Here is a 23,461-nt window from a genome sequence, read left to right on the forward strand (position 1 = left end):
AAAGTAGCAGTTAAAAGTTAGAAATTCCGTTACCTACCTCGTTTCGTAATAAAATGGTTCCTTTATTAAGGAACACTACACTCTACAGCCCTTTAAATCGTGTCGCTCGGGCGCTTTACCTACAATCGGGAGCGGGTCGGGTCGTCCCGGTTGGCTGGCGGTAATCACGTCGCGCCCTCACAGTTCACACCTCCGGCCCTCCCGGCTCCCTCCAATGTTTGCACGCGGAATTTCAAGTGCAGGGATTCTGCGCTTCTTTCTATATGTACCTTAGGTGTATCTACAATTATTCACATTGGGAGTTTTTCTGTTTTTGCGCGATTGCGAACAGTGATTAAAAAAAAGATATCTGATTGGATTTCATCACAAATTTCGTTTCAAAAGAGCTTATGAGGCGACCTAGGTAGGGTTAGGTTAGGGTGATCTGGTTGTGTTACGTTGTTTTCATGTGCGATACGTGAGAGTTACAATGATTGTAATTGATGTAATTTGATAACACAAGAATATCGTTAGTTTCACATATGCGGCCTGGTTTATGAAAGTAAATCCTGACTTATCCGACAGGTTGTTTAAAGTGTTGAGAGCTAATTGTAAAGATCATTGATTAAAGTATCCACTGATTAAGTATAACATACTGATATCGGCTAAGGGTTGATAATAATAATTAGCGGTCATCCTTCTTCCTTCTCCTTCCTTCTCTTCCTGCGTGCCGATAGGTATATAAGTAGGTACCGTAAAATATTAAACTTATCTACATAAAGAGTAAAAAATGCGAGCATAAGTACTTAATCATCATCATCATCATCATCAACCAATAGATTTCCACTGCTGGATATAGGTCTCTTGTAGGGACTTCTACACGCCACGGTCTTGCGCCCCCTGAATCCAGCGGCTCCCTGCGACTCGTCTGATGTCGTCCGTCGACCTAGTGGGGGGTCTTCGAACACTGCGTCTTCCGATGCGAGGTCGCCATTCCAGCACCTTGGGACCCAACGTCTAATACTTAATTATTATTTCAAGTAAGTACTTAGCTTAGGTTACGCAAAAGGTTTTTAAGGCAACTTAAAAAATGTTTTAACTCCGCATTTTCAGGATTGGTAGGACAGATTCCTACCATACTATCACTCCTTTAATATGAGATACCTATACTTACTCTAAGCGTGCTCTTAGCCAATAAAAAAATATTGTAATAACCGCAAAAACATGTCAACTAACCGTCAATTTCTATTAATCTTGATTCGCTTGGCTTGCTTGTTATCTACTGGTTTGTAAATAAATAAAATACGTAATAAAATCGTAAATTGTAATGCAGATTTTCAGGGTTTTGATATAATCAGACATGGCTTTAAAACCGACAACGTGCAAGGAGGCGATAGCGCGGTGGGAAAAGGAGAAGGAGGAGACCGCTGCGGATGCTAAGGTGGTCGAGCTGCAGTTCCAGTGGCCGCCGATAGAGAAGATGGACGGTGCTCTCTCCACGCTTGTTAGTTGCGAGTAAGTGAGTGTTAAACCAACAACGTGCAAGGAGACCATAGCGCGGTGGGAAAAGCATAAGAGGGAGACCGCTGCGGATGCTAAGGTGGTCGAGTTGCAGTTCCAGTGGCCGCCGATAGAGAAGATGGACGGTGCTCTCTCCACGCTTGTTAGTTGCGAGTAAATGTACCTAAGTATTAAACCAACAAAGTGCAAGGAGACCATAGTGCGGTGGGAAAAGGAGAAGGGGAGACCGCTGCGGATGATAAGGTGATCGAGCTGCAGTTCCAGCTTATTCTAAAGGGCCGAGCAGACCTGGGTCTATAGTCCGCGAAGAACGAAAAGAACTGCTTTGCATACCTAACGCACACGGTGGACTTTAGTACGGCGAATCACCGTAGTAAAAGATGAGGGAATTTTGCTTTCCGCGGTCAACAATTCCTCGTGTGCGCATGCCCTAAAATCTAAATTGATTGTATCTCACGTGTGCGGTGTGCCTACTATATTATGATATGCTCTATTGCTATATCATTTATTCTTAAAATCGCCTTAATAAATCAAATTGAGCCTCAATAGCTCAATGGTTAAAGGAAATTCGAAGGTTCGACTGAAATCCGAAAGGTCGGCTGTTCAAACCCCACCCGTTGCACTATTGTCGTACCTGCTGCTAGTAGCTTTACTTATGCTTAAAATTTATTTTAAGGAAACTCAGCCTATCTTCGAATATGATCGACAAAGTAGTAGGTATTGCTGGCATGAGAAACTTGAAGATTTTGTCATTGGGAAGAAATTACATAAAATCTTTTGCTGGCTTAGTAAGTTTATGAAATATGTTCTATTTGTACCTACCTACGACTTATCATTGAAGAATAAATTATCTACTTACGCTCATATTTTAAAATTTTGATTAATCAGTAGGTACCCTTATTATAAATGCGAAAGTGTGTTTGTTTGCTGGTTTATTGGTTTGTTGGTTTGTCCTTCAATCACGTCGCAACGGTGCAAAATGGTGCAAATGCGTGATTTTTGCATGGGTATAAACAAAGACCTGGAGTGACATAGGCTTTATCCTGGAAAATCAAATATTTCCCACGGGATTTTAGAAAACCTTATTCATAACATAAATACATACATACACATAAATACCTGTCACGTAATGACAGGTACTTTATTCATTTTCATTTCATTTCATCTCATTTCCATTTCATTTCATATTCGTTTCATTTTTATTTCATAAGCAGTTCTACATAAGTACCTAAGTTTTATGTTGGTATGTCTAACATTTCGTAGGAAACAGTCGCTGAAACACTGGAAGAGTTGTGGATAAGTTACAACCAAATTGATAAGATGAAAGGCATAGGGTCAATGAAAAACTTACGTGTGCTCTACATGTCCAATAATTTGATCAAGGAATGGGTCGAATTTAATAGACTTCAGGTAGTTTAAAAATTATATGTATTGTATTTTCACAGTTTCTCAGGTAATATCTATTCAGGTAATATTTCTAGGTTTTAATATACAGGGTGTAACCAGAACGCTAGCAAAAACTAGCGTAATTGTTATACTACCTAAACAAATCCAATACCAATAACCATTTGCCTCATTTTGTAGTTTTAGTGATTTAGAATTTTTCAAACTCGCAATGTATAGCGTGCAAAACTCGAGTCAATGCTACGACGCGGCGTTGACTCAGAGTGACCTACGTTCCCAACGACAGTATTGCAACACTGACGCGATCTTGATGTTTTTATCCATTCCAAGATCGCCCAACACGCCTAAAGAAGTTTTTACTCAATTCAAAAACGTATCACGTGTGACTCGTTCACACCCGTCTAACGTATTTCCAGTTTCAGTCATGCTCGCGTCACTTGCTCACTTCGGCTGAATGTAAAAAGTTAACTACATTTTTAGGAATGTCCAACACTGAGGGATCTAGTTTACACGGGAAATCCAATCTGCGAAAACCAGCCGGACGTCGAAACATGGCGTAATCAGGCGTCGAACCGCCTGCCCCAAATTACGAAACTGGATGGTATTCCTATAATTAGAGACACTGAATAAATTTTTATCATCACGTCTGGCAAAGCTACGTTTTTTTCCTATTAGGTTTTAATATGGAAAGAAAAAGCTGACTGACTCACTGACTGATCTATCAACGCACATCTCAAACTACTGGATGGATGTGGCTAGAATTTGGCATGCAGATAGCTTTTATGACGTAGAAATTCGCTAAGGAAGGATGAAATAGGTTTGAAATTTGTGTATTGTCCACGAGAGCGAAACCGGTCTGTGACCGATTAAAATACCGATTTTAGTAGACCTCAAATCAGTAAGTATTCAGCTGAAGGAATTTAACAATGCTAAATCCTTACGACATCACTGAGGCGGCAGCCAGCAGGCAATACCTGAACCAGGCTAACGACGGACGGGAACGAATGGAAGAGGATAGAGGAGGCCAATTGCAATGATATTACAAGACATCTTTTCTATCTGTATATAAAAATGAATCGCTGAATGTGTTGCTGATCGCAAATCTCGAGAACAGCTGAACCGATTTGGCTAATTCTTTTTTCATAATATTCCTTGAAGTACGGGGATGGTTCTTACGAAATAGAAAAAATAAAAAAAATTGTTAGGCGGCACGAAATTCGCCGGGGCAGCTAGTCTTCTATAATATAAAAATGAATCACTAAATGTGTTGCTGATCGCAAATCTCGAGAACAGCTGAACCGATTTGGCTAATTCTTTTTTCATAATATTCCTTGAAGTACGGGGATGGTTCTTACGAAATAGAAAAAATTAAAAAAATTGTTAGGCGGCACGAAATTCGCCGAGGCAGCTAGTCTTCTATAATATAAAAATGAATCACTAAATGTGTTGCTCATCGCAAATCTCGGGAACAGCTGAACCGATTTGGCTAATTCTTTTTTCATAATATTCCTTGAAGTACGGGGATGGTTCTTAAGGAGAGAAAAAATAAAAAATAAAAATCGACTGTTAGGCGGTACGAAGTTCGCCAGGGCAGCTAGTTATTTATAAAAATAAACACTAAAACAGGACATAAATAGAAATAGGTACTAAGACATTGAAATCCTTACGAAGATTACTACAAGTACATAGGTATATCTTATAGTATCTAATAACTAATAAGTCAATTATACAACCGTTGTGGAACATCGTGGACTCATGGAATTTATTATACGAAAAGAGCAGTGATTGCGTGACCACTTCGACAGCGGCCGCCTGATAGAGGAGCACTTATTTAGGATAGAAGGAATGACAATGGTAGGTAGGATAAGAGCTGGTTGAAGGTTTTCTGAAGCTCTTTTTTTTTTTTTTTTTATTATGGAACACAAACAGCTTTTACATTTTTACTTAGCTACTTATTTCTAGTTTGTACATATGCCTATTAAGTGTTCACTCATTTACATTATATCTATTGAATTTTGTGCGGGAGTTAGTTATGTTAGTAGTTACATTAAATTAAATTATAATGAGTTAGTTTGTTATGAAGTGGTTACAAATAAAGTATATAATTCTAATCGTGCTAAACCTACATATAATTATTTAAACTTTTTTATTTCACACTCTTAAACATAAATCCCTGTACGTGGTGGTGGTGGCGCGTATTGCTTGCCTAGTGGCTGCTTCTCCCTGCATGGGTTAGCAGTGGGAGGGCGGGCGGTGCATTTCGCATGCTGCATGTTGCATCATACAGATTCGACCTATTTCAGCGGATTATGGCAAATTAAGCTTTTGGTTCATTGTATATCATGAAATCCCTGTTGAAAATACATACAAATTATATTACGTTATAACTAGATAAAGTAGATACAAAAAGTGCTGAAATAATGTTAATCTATATATATAAAAGCAAAAGCTGACTGATTGACTGACTGATCTATCAACGCACAGCTCAAACTACTGGACGGATCGGTCTGGGGTTGTAGATAGCTATTATGACGTAGACATCCGCTAAAAAAGGATTGTTGAAAAATCAAACTCTCAGCCACTTGGCCAGCGTGGTGGAGGGATTACGGCCAAACTCTTCATATTCTGAGAGACCCTGCTGCGCTATTGCGGAAAAATGACAGCTACAAAGTCACGATCGCAATCACCTCTGATTGGTTGACGCTCGCTCTATTGGCTTCAATGCATTGTTGCAACAAGAATCGCACAAATTCAGCCAATCAGAACAATTGAGATTGTAATAATGATTGATGCAAGTTTCCCGCAATCGAGGTGCCGTTCTCAGTAGTGAACCGGCAATGGCTTGATCATAATATGATGAATCGTACCACCGTATCTGGGACTACAAGAATAGAATAGCGTCATTGCATCGCCTCTACTTGACATTTATGACAGATTATAACTCCACGACTAATAATCGTCGCGCACGCCATTTGTCTATTAGGCGGAGCAATTTATATGTGTTACGGTTAAGATTGAATTGAATTCTATTAATCGAGTAATTGTTGGGAATAGGATAGAATCTGAAATTGATTCTTCTTAGCTTTCATTATAATTAATTATATTCAAACTATCTGATGCCCGCGACTTCGTCCGCGTGAATTTAGGTTTTTAAAAATCCCGTTTCCTACGAGTTTTTGTATTTCCGGGATAAAAAGTAGGTAGCCTATGTCCTTCCCCGGGACGCAAGCTATCTCTGTTCCAAATTTCGTCAAAATCGGTTGAACGGATGGGCCGTGAAAGGCTAACAGACAGGCAGACAGACAGACTGACAGACAGACAGACAGACACACTTTCGCATTTATAATATTAGTATGGATTAGGCAACCCGCGCCGAGTAGCCCGACAGACGGACGGACGGACGATCAGCGATAGCTTAGTCCATTACTACCTTCCCATTGGCACCCTTGGTATGTAACCATACCTCTAGTTAGCTAAAATCTTATTTTAGCGCAGCTAAGTAGGTAGATATGTATGATTGTAGATACTATAGATGAGGTCAGAAGCAACATATTTCATCCCTAATCACCTAAATCTTAGCGTACTAATATATCGCTATTTTACGTCCGGCGTATAATTCGTCATACGTCTAAAGCCGGCTTAAAGTCTGCTTAAGGTCATGTTTCACTAGATATCGTTGGAACTCGCACGTGCATGTAGGTGAAACAAAGACGTAAAAGGGGGGTGCTGACTTAAGTGGACGAGAGCAGAACTGGAACGAATAAGTACACATACTTAGTACTTAAGTAATTGTATTCTGTAAAACATGATATGACATTTCTTCTCCTCCCTGCAAACTTTTAACAACAAACAAACAACTCTTTAGTCTTTCCTCTGATACTTAGGTACTTAGTTTTAAGTTTACGTAATTTGTGATAGTAATGTAATAATCATTATTACATTACTATCACAAATTCCACAATTTGACAATCAAAAAGATTTTGACATTAGAGAGACAAAAGGTTGTCTGTGACTTGTGAGAGACTCTTCAGATCGATAAGACTACCTTTATTCGTTAATTTTTTTATTAAAGGTGTAGCTTCCTACGTGTGCAATAAAATACACAAAAGACTGGAGATAAGATTTGGCACACTTAATAAGTCGAGGCTATTATACAATTGATGAATTCTTTAGTAACAAAGTTGCTTGGAAGGCTGAGCCTACAGTGCCTACAAGATGGTGTAACTTTTTATTACTTGAAAAGAGCAACTGTAGAGTTTCTTGCCGGCTCATTGGAATCTTCATTCCGAACCGGTGGTAGAGTCACACACGTAGGATAAGAGACACTAGTTATCATACTTACAGTGAATAAATGAATTTTGGTTTGATTTTGATTTGTACAAGAGAAGCGAAGACAAGATATGGATTTTAAATAATGTGGTTTGTCTATTTGCGCATCTCATTTCTTCATTTCACTCCGCTCGCTGCAATCTATATGTTTTTCCATATGAGCAGTAAAGTAGGAAGGTAGGTATAGAAAAGGAACGAATACAAGATGTGGATGAATAATGTAGTTTGTCTTTTTTGCGCATCCTCTTCGGCCGTCTCTGCTAGTGGAAACACACCCTAAATCAGGGTAAAGGAAATTGGAATTGTTGAGGGTCGCATATTAACAGCGGAAAAGTCCCTCCCGTAGTTCGCCAATGGCATCATTGTGTTGCTAATAAAATTTAATGATGTAAACGGATAGCGTGAATTTATCTAACTTAGTAGCGCCCAGGGAGATGGCCGCTGAGGGGAAATCAATTAACGACAATATATCCGTCGCAGATTGAATTATTGTTGTAACGAGATATTGTAGAGCGCCAGCTTTGAAAGATTTCGATCTGATAAGTTGGAAGATAGTGTTTTGTTTTTCATGAAAGGGAACTACGACAAGAGTAAAAATTGGGTATTTGCCTATGTCAAAAATAAATTATTTCTCATAAAGTGTCTACCAAAATACGTAACGTACCATCTGGGTGTCTGGTGCACTTCGACCGTCCGCTGCGCCAGATCCTTCTTTCCACGCACGTGCAAACTGTGGAACCAACTCCCATCGGCGGTGTTCCCTCTAGATTATAACATGGGGTTATTCAAGGGGCGGACCAACAAATTCCTAAAAGGCCGGCAACGCATCGGCGGCTCCTCTGGTGCTGCAAATGTTCATGGGCGGCGGTAATCACTTAACATCAGGTGACCCGCCTGCTCGCTTGCTCGCTATATCTATTAAAAAAAAAAAAAAAAAAAAAAAAAAAAAAAAAAAAAAAAAAAAAAAAAAAAAAAAAAAAAAAAAAAAAAAACGTAAAATTAACTTCATTTGTTAGTTTAAGTGTAATAACCATTTTTAAATTATCGATTAAACTAAAAAAAGCACGTCAAATGATTGTGACGTCGTATTTCAGTTTTTCATAGAAGCGCGCGTTTTGACGTTTGATAAAAGGTTACTGATTTGACAAGTACCTAGTTGTCAAATACTTACCGTATTAAAAAGGTGCAGTTCTTCACATTTTAATAAAGTACCCTCTGTCAAACTGTACTGAAAACTCCTTCAGCTTATTTCATTTAAAACATCATTATTGCTTAATACTATGACAAATAATAAAAAATATAGGACATGTATCCTACTATCTCTATGAGGACATGCTTAAAAACAAAGGGCGACATTATCACTCATATTTATGGAGAGAGAGAACTATGAATTAGAAAAAAAAGCACTAACGCAAAGCACTTAAATATCTATTTCATTAAAAAGTAATTGATTTTAAGTGTAACGATAAAGTATCGCGTGGCTGAGAACCAATAACAAATATTAGTTCGTCGGTGACATTTGAATGGTGTTCAATAATTAATGTACAACATGGGTTACTTATTGTGTACTCTTCGTAATGGACCGATAATTGTCCGTCCAAACAGAACTAACTCTGTTAATCACGAAACGGGTTTCGGGCGTTTCCGTGTTCCCGATCCGATATCGGTATCGGATATTGATGCGATCGGTTATCGATATCGGATGCTACGAGTAAAATAGGCTGAGGCTGAGTTAGTTGTGGGCTCTTCTAAGACCTATAGGCGCGTTTGGATTTTGAAACCCTCATAGCTTTAGTTTTAAGTTCGCGTAAAAATTATCACCACTATAATAATATAATCTTACAAATTTAACAACCGACCATCAAAAAGTGTAATTTATTACCTATGTTGAATTAATTATTATTTGACTTGACTTATAACAGCAAACACCTTAAAATATGTTCTTCCTAAATTATTATTATAATAATAGGTAGGGCACCTACCTATTATAATAAGAAGAAAATGTATGAAATGTGCGTCCGCCTTTCATAGTCCTTGCAAAGATAAATATTATGGGAACGCATCTAAAATTGTCTTTTTAGGAATTTGGTGATCCGCAACTTCAATAACCCACGTTAAAATCCAACGGGAACTAGTTCCACCATCGATATAAATGACAAGATATGCCCAAGCGAACAAAATTTTTCACGGTTTTGGAACCAAATAAATCAGCGCCACCTCTTAGATACTAATGAATGACCCGTTTGAAATCCAAACGTCACTGAGGTTGCATTGGTGATAAATTAACATTTTATGACCAATGAATCGGTGCCATTTTGCTTGTTAAATAGCCCTGTCCTTACGAAGTAATATACATATAAGTCGATGAGTTCCACAGATTGCATGAGCATGAAAAAAGATCTAGCTCTACGACAGAGATACGATATTACTAATTATGTCGAATGTGAGCTCAGTTGCTCAGATATCGGATCGGAGAATGTGTAATGCTCTAACACCTACCCCACAGTAGGAATAACATAAAGTCCGATTCCCTTCGATTATTTAATTATTAACAATACAATCGACCTAATTTTGATTTCTATTTGACATTTAGATTACGTATTGTACCTACTACGCCTTACCGCGCGGGTAGTTATATTATAGCCTCGGGCGCGGCCATTTTGTGACATCTGTCCTCGAATGTGTTGCCAACTATAAAATTCAATTTCCCCAATCGGCCAGCCCGGCGCATTTATTATTCATAGAGACACACGCCCGGCCACTAACAGATGTGATCTTTTACGTGAAGAATATAAAAAGATGTTATCAATATGATATCGATGTACGCAAAGAAAAGCGATTTGATTTGCTTACACTTTATGCCTACCCTATATAGTCCGCGACAGGTCGAGATGGCAGTCGGCGAAAGAGGTGGGGGGAGGCCTCGCACGTCACCCGCACAAGCCCGCACCGGGTTAGCGCAGGGGCGTTCCCTCCCCGATTGCCATTTCGACCTGTCGCGCAATTTACTTGATCGTTGAACGTTACAATTTTGTTACTACTTAGGTGGTACATAACTTAAAGTCTTAAGTTGAAGTTTAAGTTGTAATGTTAAGTACTTACCTGTAAAGTACGAGAAAATACGTACTTACATACCTACAGGTCTGAGGAGATCCAAAAACAATTTATTTTATATACTTACTTACTAAATTAAATTGATTTTTTTTAAACCGAATATAAGTCACGCAAATTGCTAATGCGCGTGACCGCCATTTTAGTGACGTCAGCACTAGACTGAAGTTTGGAGCTGATGGTATATTTTTTTAATTAAATATACATCAAATGACGTCATTTCGATGTTATGAGACGTGGTTGCAGCGCAATAGCAATTTGCGGGACTTACATATACGAATAAAAAGACTCAACTTTATGTTACGAGTAATATCAATCCACTCATTGAAAATATTATCCATTTTGAAAGGTCATAAATAATTTCGCACAGTTTTAAACTACATCATGACGGCAGGTAATCGACTTCAGGTCGCACGGAACGCATTAAATAATAAAACCCTATCGATGTCCATTCCTGTAATGGCTATATATCGCAACTGATCGCCGATTTAAATGAATGTTTCACTGAGGCCAATAAATCAATCCATGTCGTCGGTAATGCACAATCCATTTGCTCGCATGTAGTATAATTGCGGTTAGCGCCGCCCAATGGCCACATTAGCCTGAAATACACCCCACGCGCCCGCCCTCGCCCCTTGCAGAAGCTGACAAAGTCTCGAATTAGCCTTCTGGGTTCCTAAAGTACTGTCACACTGCTCATTAGTAGCAAGAAAGCAAAGTATTATTTAAGACTAGATGATGCCCGCGATGTCATCCGCATGGATTTAGGTTTTTAATAACCCCGTGGGAATACTTTGATTTTCCGGGATAAAAAGTAGCCTATGTCCTTCCCCGGGATGCAAGCTATCTCCGTACCAAATTTCGTTAAAATCAGTTGAACGGATGTGTCGTTAAAAGCTAGCAGACAGACAGACAGACACTCTGTCGCATTTATTATATTAGTATGGATATGGATGGAGTAGTAGAAAGAATTGCTACTTACTTAGCAGCAAGTGTGTCAAAATCACTCAAAACATTGCTAGTAATGAGCATATAGGTACCTACTACAAAAATCAAGTCGTTTGATTTTCGAGTATGCTACCTGAGCTGCTAGGTTGCGAAGCTGATCCTGAAGTGGCAATGGACAGGGCACATAGTTCGAAAACCCTATAGACGTTTTGGGGTCCCAAGGTGCTAGACCGCGACCTTGCACTAGAAAGGGCAGCATTGGAAAACCCCTTACTCGGACGACAGATGACATCATAATAAACTGCGGGGAGCCGTTAAATTCAGGCAGTAATCAGCGCAAGATCGAGACGTGCAAGAGACCTATGTCTAGCAGTGGACTAGACTTAGACTAGCAGTAACTAGAATGCGTATGATCAGTGGCGTGCAGCTGATAGAGGCATAAACGCACTGCTTACCCTCGTTGTAATAAATCAATTCTTATTTTTCATTAAAACCTGCCGGAAAATAAGTTCATACCTAAATGCATACCCTGGCTTGAAATCCTGTGCACGCCACTGCGTATGATAAGCAAATCTGTACAGCTAAAGAGCATGCTAGTTTTAGGTATGCTAAGAAGCATACTTTTAAATGAGCGCGTGTGTCCGTAGCTTTATGGCTGATTTTCTAGCTCACGAATCCGCGGCGAGCGTCCGCGCTTACGCCACTTAAAGGCGGAGAAAATGGCTTAAGTGCTTTCTCTATTATGCTTAAGCTCGCTCGTGAAAAGGATAATTTTCAACTCTCGAGCTCCCCCGCCCGCCCAAATGTTGGCATAATGTGGATGCGGTGTATGATAATGAAACAATTTTGTCTATTCCCTGTTGTGTTATATATATTTATTTTTTTAGAAAATATATATATGAAATGATTATTTGATTATACTTATTTCATTTTACAAATAGGGGTGAAATAGGGGTGTGTGTAGTCCACGAACGAAGTCGCGAGCATAAGCTTGCAAATAAAACATCTGTCGGGCATACACCGTCAAGTGTCCACGACATCACGCACACTGATAGCCATAAGCCGTCAAGTTCACAGGATGCCACTCCAAGTTCGCTGCAAACTTGATGGTAAACTTGATCGTTTATGGCCAGCGGTAGGGCGGTACAAGCCTCCCACACAAACATTAAAGTCGACTATTTTAATTAAAAACAGTAGAATATCACACTTTGCCGACATGAAGTGAGATAATATATTTTTAAGTTGGGTAACCTATTGTGGCGCGAGGGTCGCAAAATAAAGCTTTCCCAACAAACAATAGTTCCGGCCCTTTGTCGCTCGACTTCGGTAAACATTAGTAGTTGGGCCCTTTGTGAGCCGCGGCTTAAGAGGTTACGGCCAGATAACTCCCACTTGCCCTTACCTTTTGTTTGTTTTGATATATTTTTGTCTTTGTGGAAACTCTTTGGCTCTATAAAATTTATTTAGGTACTTAATAAGTACTTACTCACCAAATTGGAGGATAGGTATATCTACTTATTATTAAGTCTTTTAACTTTTTAGTGCATATCAATCCACTACCTACTTTATAATCATCCAATTTAGTGTTATACAATTCAATGGCGCGTGAGGAGTCATTTTGTACGGACTATACCTACCTCCTACTGAAATAACTGGTCATCTTTAATCTTTAACCACAAGAAATAATTTTATAACTTAGGCTTGCTCTTGACCAGTCACACCAAGCAGGAGATGATTCAGCCTAAGGGCGTTTGTGCACTCATCCGTGAAATCACGGATTCCGTAAAAATACGAATCGAGTGAGTACGTATTTCGAACCGAATACGGATGAGTGCACAAACGCGCTGATGGTGCATGTTTTTTCATGAAAAATTTATGAAAAAGGGCGATATATACCTACATACCTAGTTAGTTTGTATAGGTACATATTGAATACAGAACAGAAAAATAAGCTAACAACGTTAGCCTGAAACAACCCTGTTCCACTTAAACCGTAAAAGTTCACCGAAAACGGGGAAGTCACGATCCTATCATAAATTATTACTGTTTCAACATTAACACCTACTTTCCATAATAGCCGATAAACCAAATTTAGTTTTCATGTAACCCACCCTCCGTAGCTACTTATATAATAAGCAATGATCAATGGAGAATAATCCTATTGTGTCACGCGCAGACAAAAAGAAACCATATCAGAATTATTCCGCCACGGTCCCGCTAATATCTCCATTACATTAGCGTACCACGCATTGTTGCAGCCAGCTACTCTTCCTGGCTGTAAAGGATTACGCGTCACATGTTGACAGTTGTCGAAGAGACAAAGGACGCGGGAGTATTCCGGAGAATGCATAATAGCTGTGTTTATTTAATTTAAGTCACTGGCAACACAATAATGTCGTGTTTTCGCCGACGGCGTCGCTTTTCGACTTTGGTCTGAGAGCCCATTGGAAATTTTGAGGAGTTGCTTGTTAAACTAATTGATGTTGGGCTTATTTCGTGGTTCGACGACTTTATCGACAACGACATATAATGTAAATATCGGGCAGGTGATTTTGAATTATCGATATTTCAACCGAGTTACATGAGTTGTAATCATGACAGGACTGTAGTGCTGTGAGAAATGAACTAGGCAGTATCGAAAATTATCAAATTAATCGTGAATATATCGATATCGGGTGAATATATCGGGTATAAGTATTCACATTATAATATGATTGATAATAGCTGAAAGTTTTTATTGTGGTTCTTCTGAATTGCTTGATTATAGCAAACCAGTCAGTTGGTCCGAGGTGGTTTTACAAATTTTGAATTTTGAACTATCAGGTTAGGATATTTTAGGCCCCCTTCACAGTTATCTGCCAATATAATAACAGCTCATACTAGGCATGAAACAGATTCTATCAAGTTTCAACTTTTAAAAATTGCCATTTTTCAAAAACATCTTTGAACATGCCTACAGATAAAGTCCTGGTAGAACTTTTTGACTTAAGCCATCATCAAACTCGTTTTTGCCACAAAGGTAATCAAGCGCATTCTCAAAATTTCGTATGGGCTCCGACCACTCGAGCAGACCACCTCGCGGGGCAATAAAATTAATGAAGCGTGGAGATGGGACCATTTTACTTATATTATTCGTCTCCTGCGGGATGAGACTGAAGCGAATGTCCATAAGTTCTGTCAACTATCAAACGCACTAGACACTCCGTCTGGCTGGTCTCAAATATTACAAGAAAACTATATACAGGATCTACAGCTTTTCAGCAGTCAGCTGCGCGATTGCCGTAGAATGACAGCTACAATGTCACAATCGCAATCACCTCTGATTGGTTGACGCTCGCTTACTATTGGCTACAATGCCTTGTTGCAACAAGAATATCATAAATTCAGCCAATCACAACAATTGTGATAGTAATAATGATTGATGCAGTTTTCCCGCAATCGAGCAGCAGGTTTGATCAAGCACCTCTTTAAAATTTCGTATGGGCTCTCGGTCTTGAGCGGAGCGCCTCGCGGGGCAATAAAATTAATGAAGCGTGGAGATGGGACCATTTTACTTGTATTATTCGTCTCCTGCGGGCTGAGACCGAAGCGAATGTCCATTAGTTCTGTTTTAACATGTTAGCTAGGTTGAAACGTTGTAAATGCGATTTACTTTGCAGAGAGGGTGGAAAAGTAGCCGGAGAGGTTCGGTGATCGGTCACGATCGATAGATAGTTGAAGCGGTTCAATCGAATTTAAAGCTGCACTTTGATATCGCTTACCTTACATTTACCTACTTTACTTGTATCTGCACGAAGAGGAAACAAAACTTGAAGAATATTAAATAACCGGTTTTGATATTTTTAGGGTTCAAAAACTACGATGCATAAAAATAAATAAAAATCTGTTTTAGAATGCACAGGTGAAGCCATTTTACATGATACCCCACTTGATATAGTTATCTTACTTCGAAAATTATTGAAAAAACTAATTATTAGTTTATGACCACAATTTTATTTTTTTGTGTGATTTAACCACAAATTCACGTTTTTCAGATTTTTCCCCGAATGTCAGCTACAAGACCTACCCGGCTGCCAGATTTCATGATTACCAACGGGAAGTACCCTGTAGGTTTCTTGACAGACCGACAGACAGACAGACGGACAACAAAGTGATCTTATAAGGGTTCCATTTTTCCTTTTGATGTACACCCTAAAAAAGATCACAAATACCTTAGTTCTCAAAGTACGGTTTTCCATGAATTTCAACCGAGAAAACCACCGCCATTTACACTATTAAACACTAGACAGAGCACAGACAGAGAGACGGACTATCAACAGAGCAAAGCGGTACTTCGCGCCCGAGCATAGGCTCCTACTCTATAAGGCGCAAGTCCGCCCTCACATGGAGTACTGCTCCCACCTTTGGGCTGGAGCACCCCAGTACCAACTCCTTCCATTTGATCGGATCCAAAGGCGGGCTGTTCGACTTGTGGACGATCCCAAACTAACCGGCTCGTTGGAAAGCCTGGAGCACCGCAGAAACGTTAGCTCCCTATGCGTGTTCTATCGCCTGTATAATGGGGAGTGCTCAGAGGAGCTTTTTGACCTCATTCCACCCTCTTTTTTCTACAACCGCACCGCGCGCCACCGTAAGGAATTTCACCCTCACCATCTGGGTGTCTGGTGCACTTCGACCGTCCGCTGCGCCAGATCCTTCTTTCCACGCACGTGCAAACTGTGGAACCAACTCCCATCGGCGGTGTTCCCACTAGATTATAACATGGGGTTATTCAAGGGGCGGACCAACAAATTCCTAAAAGGCCGGCAACGCATCGGCGGCTCCTCTGGTGCTGCAAATGTTCATGGGCGGCGGTAATCACTTAACATCAGGTGACCCGCCTGCTCGTTTGCTCGCTATATCTATTAAAAAAAAAAAATAGCTGCCCGGCGAACTTCGTACCGCCTAACAGTCGATTCTTTTTCAGGCAATTTAAAAAAAATCTCTCTGTAAGAACCATCCTCGTACTTCAAGCAATATTATAAAAAAGAATTAGCGAAATCGGTTCAGCTGTTGTCGAGATTTACGATCAGCAACACATTCAGCGATTCATTTTTAGGGTTCCGTACCTCAAAAGGAAAAACGGAACCCTTATAGGATCACTTTGTTGTCTGTCTGTCTGTCTGTCAAAAAACCTACAGGGTACTTCCCGTTGACCTAGAATCATGAAATTTGGCAGGTAGGTAAATCTTATAGCTGACATTTGGGGAAAAATCTGAAAACTGTGAATTTAGGGTTAGATCACACAAAAAAAATTAAATTGTGGTCATTAACTAATAATTAGTATTTTCAACTTTCGAAGTGAGTGACTACATCAAGTGGGGTATCATATGAAAGGTCTTCACCTGTACATTCTAAAACAGATTTTTATTTATTTTTATGCATCATAGTTTTTGAATTATCGTGCAAAATGTCGAAAAAATACGACTGTAGTACGGAACCCTCATTGCGCGAGCCTGACTCGCACTTGGTCGGTTTTTATATAGTTCATCATTTTATATAGAGATACTTTTCTACGCTTATCGCTAAACAGTGTTAGCAATCGAACGGTGTAGAAAATGCGAGAACAATGATGGTATTAGGACACATTTGCGGTTACTGAATGATCAAAAGCGCGAGCGACGCGCGTTGCAATGCCGATAACATCTAATCCGCCTCGTGTAATGGGGGATAGATTTGTACACCAAGTGTTAACGTATATTACAGTCATCATCATCATCATCATCAACCAATAGACGTCCACTGCTGGACGTAGGTCTCTTGTAGGGACTTCCACACGCCACGGTCTTGCGCCGCCTGGATCTAGCGGCTCCCTACGACTCGTCTGATGTCGTCCGTCCACCTAGTGGGGAGTCTTCCAACGCTGCGTCTTCCGGTGCGATGTCGCCATTCTAGCGCTATATTACAGTACGCGACAGAAAGTAATGTACATCGGCCTTTAGAATGACATTTCGGCTTTGTAGAGCATTTGTCTCTGTCACCTATATGACGTTTTGTCGGTCTCAACGACAGAGACAAAGCTCTACAAATCCGCTATGTCCTTCTAAAGGTCGATGTACCTACACTATTTTCTTCCGCGTACTGTAAGTAAATATTCCATAGGCACTAGCAACTTGCCCTGGCTTTGCACGGGTTTTACTAAGCATTCGTTTTAATTTCCGGTTACAAAGTAAAAAGTTGTAGTTTATACTCGTAAAAAAGTTGTCACGTAGAATAGATCGAGTCTTTCTATTGGAGTAAGCTGCACAAAAATCTCTTAGAGTAGTGAGATTTTTACAGAGCCTGGGAACTTTTTTTTTTTTTTTTTAAAGAATATTAGCCATATTAAATGACTAATATTCCCCTTTCCTCTCCAATTAAGCGTCAGGCTTGTGCTAGGAGTAGGTACGACAATAGTGCAACGGGCGGGGTTTGAACCGTCGACCTTTCGGTTTTCAGTCCACTCCTAATATACCGGTTGAGCTATTAAGGCTCTAAAAAATTATATATTAAAAACTAACTAGCTAGGTATATACCTGCATGTCTGTTAAACTCAACCAGTCCAAACTGCTAGTTCTACCAAGTAGAAGTTGACATATTAATATTATACTAATTAAGACAATAATAACACATTAAGCTTTCAATAGCTACGTCTGGTATAAAACACATCGTCGCACGCACTCACGGCAAGCAAAAAATATACTTAACTAGGTACACAGACGACGAAGTGTTACAGAAAAAATAATCCATGACTATTGAGCAGCGTCCCTATAAAAGCCATTTTTAATAATTACATTAGAAAGTTTAAAATATGTAGATCGTAGAGGTTCGTAGCGATCTACGAGCCGAATCCGTAGGACAACTTTTTACAAAAAACATTCAAGTCTACAGCGGAAATTCTTTGGACAAATAAATAGTAACTAGTTACCTACCTAGCTACTTTCTATTAGCAAATAAAGCACGCTCATTACACGAACATTTGCTACCATTACCAACATTACCATATCAGATGCTTATCTGATGGAACGGCTTACGGCCGCGAACACCCAGCCACCCAGCCGTGAGCCGGCCAGCCAAGTAGACAATGAGCAGCAAAGGCGATTAGATGTAACCAGAGTCCGGGGGTTTGACGAAACATCGATGCTTATCAGCGGCGAATTATCGATACTACATCGAGTTAATGCTTTGAAGTTTGACACGATACAACACACAAACTTAACCTGGTGTTAACATTTATATTAAGATAATATTTATATACCTATAATATAATTATGTATGTGTGCTTAGTCTTTGTTTTAGTAATAACTAGTATAGTTACAGTCTGTGTTAGTATAGTCATTAATAAGTATAGTTGTTAGTTAGTGATTTTTTATTTTATTATTTTTTTTATGTTTCCGTGTGTTTTATTAGTTATCATTAGTTTAGTTATCATTAGTTTATAATCCGTGGCGTCACCCGGTTCAGGGAACCAGCTGAAAATCAGCGCTGTATGTCCTTGTGCAACAAGGCATACAGCATAATGCTGAGCTAGGACCCTTTTTTCGGGTTGTGCCACACAATATAACAGTTTGTTCCGGCGCTTCTTTTGCTTGTTCTCAGGTGGAAGAAGCGCCGGAACAACCAGCTCTTATCTTTAAGTTGTGATGTGTGGCATAATTTGTATTAATAAACGTCTTTTCTTTCTTTCTTTCTATACGTACCTATACGCGACAGGTCGACCTGGCAATCGGGGAGGGAAGAGCTCACCCGCACAGACCCCGCGCTAATCAGGTGCGGGCGAGCGTGAGTGACGTGCGGGTGTCCGTGGCGTCCCCCCGCCTCATACTACCTCGAATGCCATCTCGACCTGTCGCAGACTATTCATAATAATAGGTATGTGTTTGTAAGTGTTATCATCATGATCAACCCATCGTCGGCCCACTAATGAGCACGGGTCTCTTCTCAGAATTAAAAGGCTACAGTCACACACTTCACACACCTTTGAGACCATTATGGAGAACTCTCAGGCATGCAGGTTTTCTCGTGATGTTATCCTGCAATGTGATATTTAATTGCTAATAATGCGTACATCATCATCATCATCATCATCAACTGATAGACGTCCACAGCTGGACATAGGTCCCTTGTAGGAACTTCCACATGCCACGGTCTTGCACCGCCTGAATCCAGCGGCTCACTGCGACTCGTCTGATGTCGTCGGTCTTCCAACGCTGGGTCTTCCGGTGCGAGGTCGCCATTCCAGCACCTTGGGACCCCAACGTCTATCGGTTGTACGGAGTATGTGCCCTGCCCATTGCCACTTCAGCTTCGCAACCCGTAGGTACGTACCTAACGCGTACATACCTAATCTAAATATATAAAACGAAAAGGTGACTGACTGACTGACTGACTGACTGACTGACTGACTGACTGATCTATCAACGCACAGCTCAAACTACTGGACGGATCGGGCTGAAATTTGGCATGCAGATAGCTATTATGACGTAGGCATCCGCTAAGAAAGCATTTTTGAAAATTCAACTCCTAAGGGGATGAAATAGGGGTTTGAAATTTTGTAGTCCACGCGGACGAAGTCGCGGGCATAAGCTAGTTATAAATAAACTCAACGAAGTATAAATTAGATTAGAAGCGTAACCCAGCAAGATTTAATATTCCGTAATGGCTTCATAAAAATTTGCGCACATATAAAAAACAGACAAGCTACTAGCCAATGATAAAGTTTTATGGGGCTGTTACGTAGCAACAATAGGCAGAGAGAGCGCCAGAGGCTCGGAGGTTTAGTGCATCCGATTTCCATACAAAAACTTCTATTTCCCGAACTAAATGGCACGTGAGAGGACATAAAAATGCGGGGAAACTACACAAAGCTCCGCTGCTGGATGTTACACCAACTATTTACTTTTATGTTATCCTTTTATCGAATCAGTACCTATACAAACTGGATAAGTATTACTAGGGTTCCGTACCCGCTTCTCACTCTGAGAGCAGACCCGCTGCGCGATTGCGGTAGAATGACAGCTACAATGTCACGATCGCAACCACCTCTAATTGGTTGACGCTCGCTCACTATTGGCTACAATGCATTGTTGCAACAAGATGGCACAAATTCAGCCAATCACAACAATAGGCTAGTTGACACTTTTTTTAAGTAGGTCTTAAATGGTTAATATTTGTCCTATTAGATCAAAAAAATTAACACTATATTTTTTTGCGCCCTAAATACCGTAAAACTTTAATTTAAAAATATATTTTTCTTAGACAGGTGAAAACACTGTCGGCCATGTTTGGCCGATAGATTATCTGTGCTCTGACGTCATGCATTTGTAAACAACAGCATAACCTCCCAAAGTTTAATAAACATGACTTCTATACTAGTTTACATGAAAAATATAGTAATTATCGTTAATGTATCATCCGAGAATGTAAAAACGCATCGATAAAGACCACAGGAAAGTTGTGGATTAGAGTGCCCAGTGAAATAAATATACGTAACAACTAACAATCCTATATGACTAACGACTGCAACCCAAATTTATTTTTGCAAAGATCACTTTGTTGTAAGTCTTACTTAATAACTTATTCAATTTATAAAGAGAAAACGATATTTTTTTACGTTTACTATGAGTTTTTAGAAATATATAAAAACTACCTTATGCTCGTGACTTCGCCCGCGTGGACTTCATAAATTTCAAACCCCCATTTAACCCACTCAGGGGTGGACTTTCAAAAAATCCTTTCCAAGTGGATACCTTCTCTTTACTTACAAAGAACACACCCACCAAATTTCCTGTATCTAGGAGCAGCTGTTTAGATGTTTAGGCTGTGCGTTGATATATAAGTTAGTCAGGATTTGAAATTTTATATATATGGATACTACGTTAGTCCACGCGTGACATAAGGATGACATTTCTTTGTTTACATATTCAATGACGTCACATCATGGCTGACAGCGTTTACTGCGTTTCAAATAAAAATAAAAACTGTATTTTTTTAAATTGGATTTATATATCCATCCTGCGTTTTTAATAATTGTTATTGATATATTTCGTTGTCTTAAGCAAAATACTATAATAAATAATCATTTATTGGACGAAATTAGATATGAGTCAAGTAGCCTATTGAGATTGTAATAATGATTGATGCAGGTTTTACGAAATCGCCCTACCGTGCTCTGTAGTGAGCGGGCGATGGGTGAAGATGCCCTGAAGAATGCCAATCAATCAATCCATCCACTGCTGGACATATGCCTTCCCAAGAGCGCGCCACCACACACGATCCTCCGCCTTCCTCATCCACCGGGTTGGGTTGACGAAGGGCCAACGTGGCCCTATTACTAAGCCTCCAGTGACCGTCCGTCCGTCTGTCTGTTAGCGAAAGTTAGAAATTTTCACAGAATGTGTATTTCTGTTGCCGCTATAACAACAAATAAATAGAATTTAAAAATGGCCACCAAGTTAATTAAAGAAAGCTAAAAGGTACTTTGTCTTGTACGATGGTACGGAACCCTTCGTGTGCGAGTCTGACTCGCACTTAACCGGTTTTATATACCGTACTAGCCGTTGCTAACCTTTCGGCTGGCTTTCATTTTGTAGGCAAATGAACAAAATTCTTTTCGAAGCCGGAATACTCTAAGTGCTAGAATATAGGTACTTAGTATAGGTACTTAGTTATTCTGAGACCCTGAGGTGACAATCCTTATCATTTAATTACGAGTTTAAATATTTATACCTTCACTAGGATTTGTAGTTTCTAATGAGCTTACCCAATCCATAAAAAAGAAAATTATTTTTTGAAGGAAAACATCCTATGGAAAACTTATGAGAAGTTCTGAGATACCTATACTTAGCTACATTGATGTGGTGGTAGCTTGTCTGCACAAAAGCAACGTCATAGCAGCGTGGAGCTCTCTTAGTTCTGAGGAGGCTATTAATTAGTTAGCAATAGCTTATTTAGTAGGTGATATTTATTATATTTAATTTTCCTCTTCTATAAAATACTAGCTGCCCCGGCGAACTTCGTACCGCCTAACAGTCGATTCTTTTCAGGCAATTTTTTTAATTTTTCTCTCCTTAAGAACCGTCCTCGTACTTCAAGGAATATTATAAAAAAAGAACAAGCGAAATCGGTTCAGCTGTTCTCGAGATTTGCGATCAGCAACACATTTAGCGATTCATTTTTATACATAGAGAAGATAATGTAAAGCTACATTAGCAGCCTCTTCATACATATGAGATAAAAGTTATTAAGAAAACTAAAAAATATAATACTAGAATAGAGATAAAAACTAATTTTTATTATTTGCTTTTACGAGCATAACCACCCCCAGTGCGATAAAGGGTCGTAAAAACTTGTCTTTCGCGACGTAGCCAGCACACGTCAAATTGAACTCGAGCCTACTGACTTGTGCCATCTCCTGAGGAAGCGATTTGTCAGCGCCGCCCCCTCTCGATTGAATAATTCAAATAATCGAGGTATTTATATGTAAATAGGAGGCTACATCTCCATACGAAAGGGACGATCGGTACATAAATTTGGCAAGACGACGCGAAAACTGCGACGCACCACCGATCTGATTTATTCGCCAAGTTTTCGAAAAAGTGGCTCGCGTCAGGAAATGTTTGTCTAATCGCGTTTATTGCCTCGACCCGGGATTTTTCGCCCCGGAGCACAGGGGGTGAACCGTTCCAGATTTCATGTACCTACCTACCTACCTACTTGTGCTGATATCACACGAGTAGATGTCTATATATAATCTACTCGTGTGCTGATATTACAGGAACGTGAAATCAAGTTTATTTGGTTAACATAAATCTGTTTATTTCACTATTATCTCTACTACCTACAACACAAGTAAATTAACAGGTCAAGGTTTTAACCATAGATAGGTGTAAATGCATTCAATATTAACTGGCGTATTTCCACTTGAGACCGTCAAATCAGCAATAACAATAGAAGTCGTGGCGGGTTAATTCAGGTTTGCAACAAAATAGATAAGGTTGAACCGGCTCTTTGAAAAATGAATGGGCTTTTAAATCAATGGCTTTATGAGTGTTTGGTTTATTACCCCTATTGTTTACGTTCAAGTGGAAACACGCCAGCTAATATTGAATGCACTTGTACCTAAGTAGTTAACATCTAATAGACCTAATCT

General features: G+C 39.6%; 1 protein-coding gene across 1 annotated transcript; it reads left to right on the forward strand.

Annotated features, from left to right (window-relative positions):
• Positions 1-1,326: 1,326 nt before the first annotated feature.
• Positions 1,327-3,535, forward strand: LOC117997128 (dynein axonemal light chain 1-like). The gene is made up of 4 exons (XM_034985303.2): positions 1,327-1,494; positions 2,177-2,288; positions 2,764-2,910; positions 3,385-3,535. The coding sequence occupies exons 1-4, from the start codon at positions 1,340-1,342 to the stop codon at positions 3,532-3,534; spliced, it is 564 nt and encodes a 187-aa protein (XP_034841194.1). The 5' UTR covers positions 1,327-1,339; the 3' UTR covers position 3,535.
• Positions 3,536-23,461: the final 19,926 nt, after the last annotated feature.

This window comes from Maniola hyperantus, chromosome 4, assembly GCF_902806685.2.
Source record: "Maniola hyperantus chromosome 4, iAphHyp1.2, whole genome shotgun sequence".
Taxonomy (NCBI): Eukaryota; Metazoa; Arthropoda; class Insecta; order Lepidoptera; family Nymphalidae; genus Maniola; species Maniola hyperantus.

Bases quoted from the DNA above. Each gene is read 5' to 3' on its own strand.
- LOC117997128 (XM_034985303.2), top strand. From the start codon at position 1,340: ATGGCTTTAAAACCGACAACGTGCAAGGAGGCGATAGCGCGGTGGGAA. The intron at 1,495-2,176 runs GTAAGTGAGTGT...ATTTATTTTAAG, and splicing joins TCCACGCTTGTTAGTTGCGA to GAAACTCAGCCTATCTTCGA. The intron at 2,911-3,384 runs GTAGTTTAAAAA...CTACATTTTTAG, and splicing joins TCGAATTTAATAGACTTCAG to GAATGTCCAACACTGAGGGA.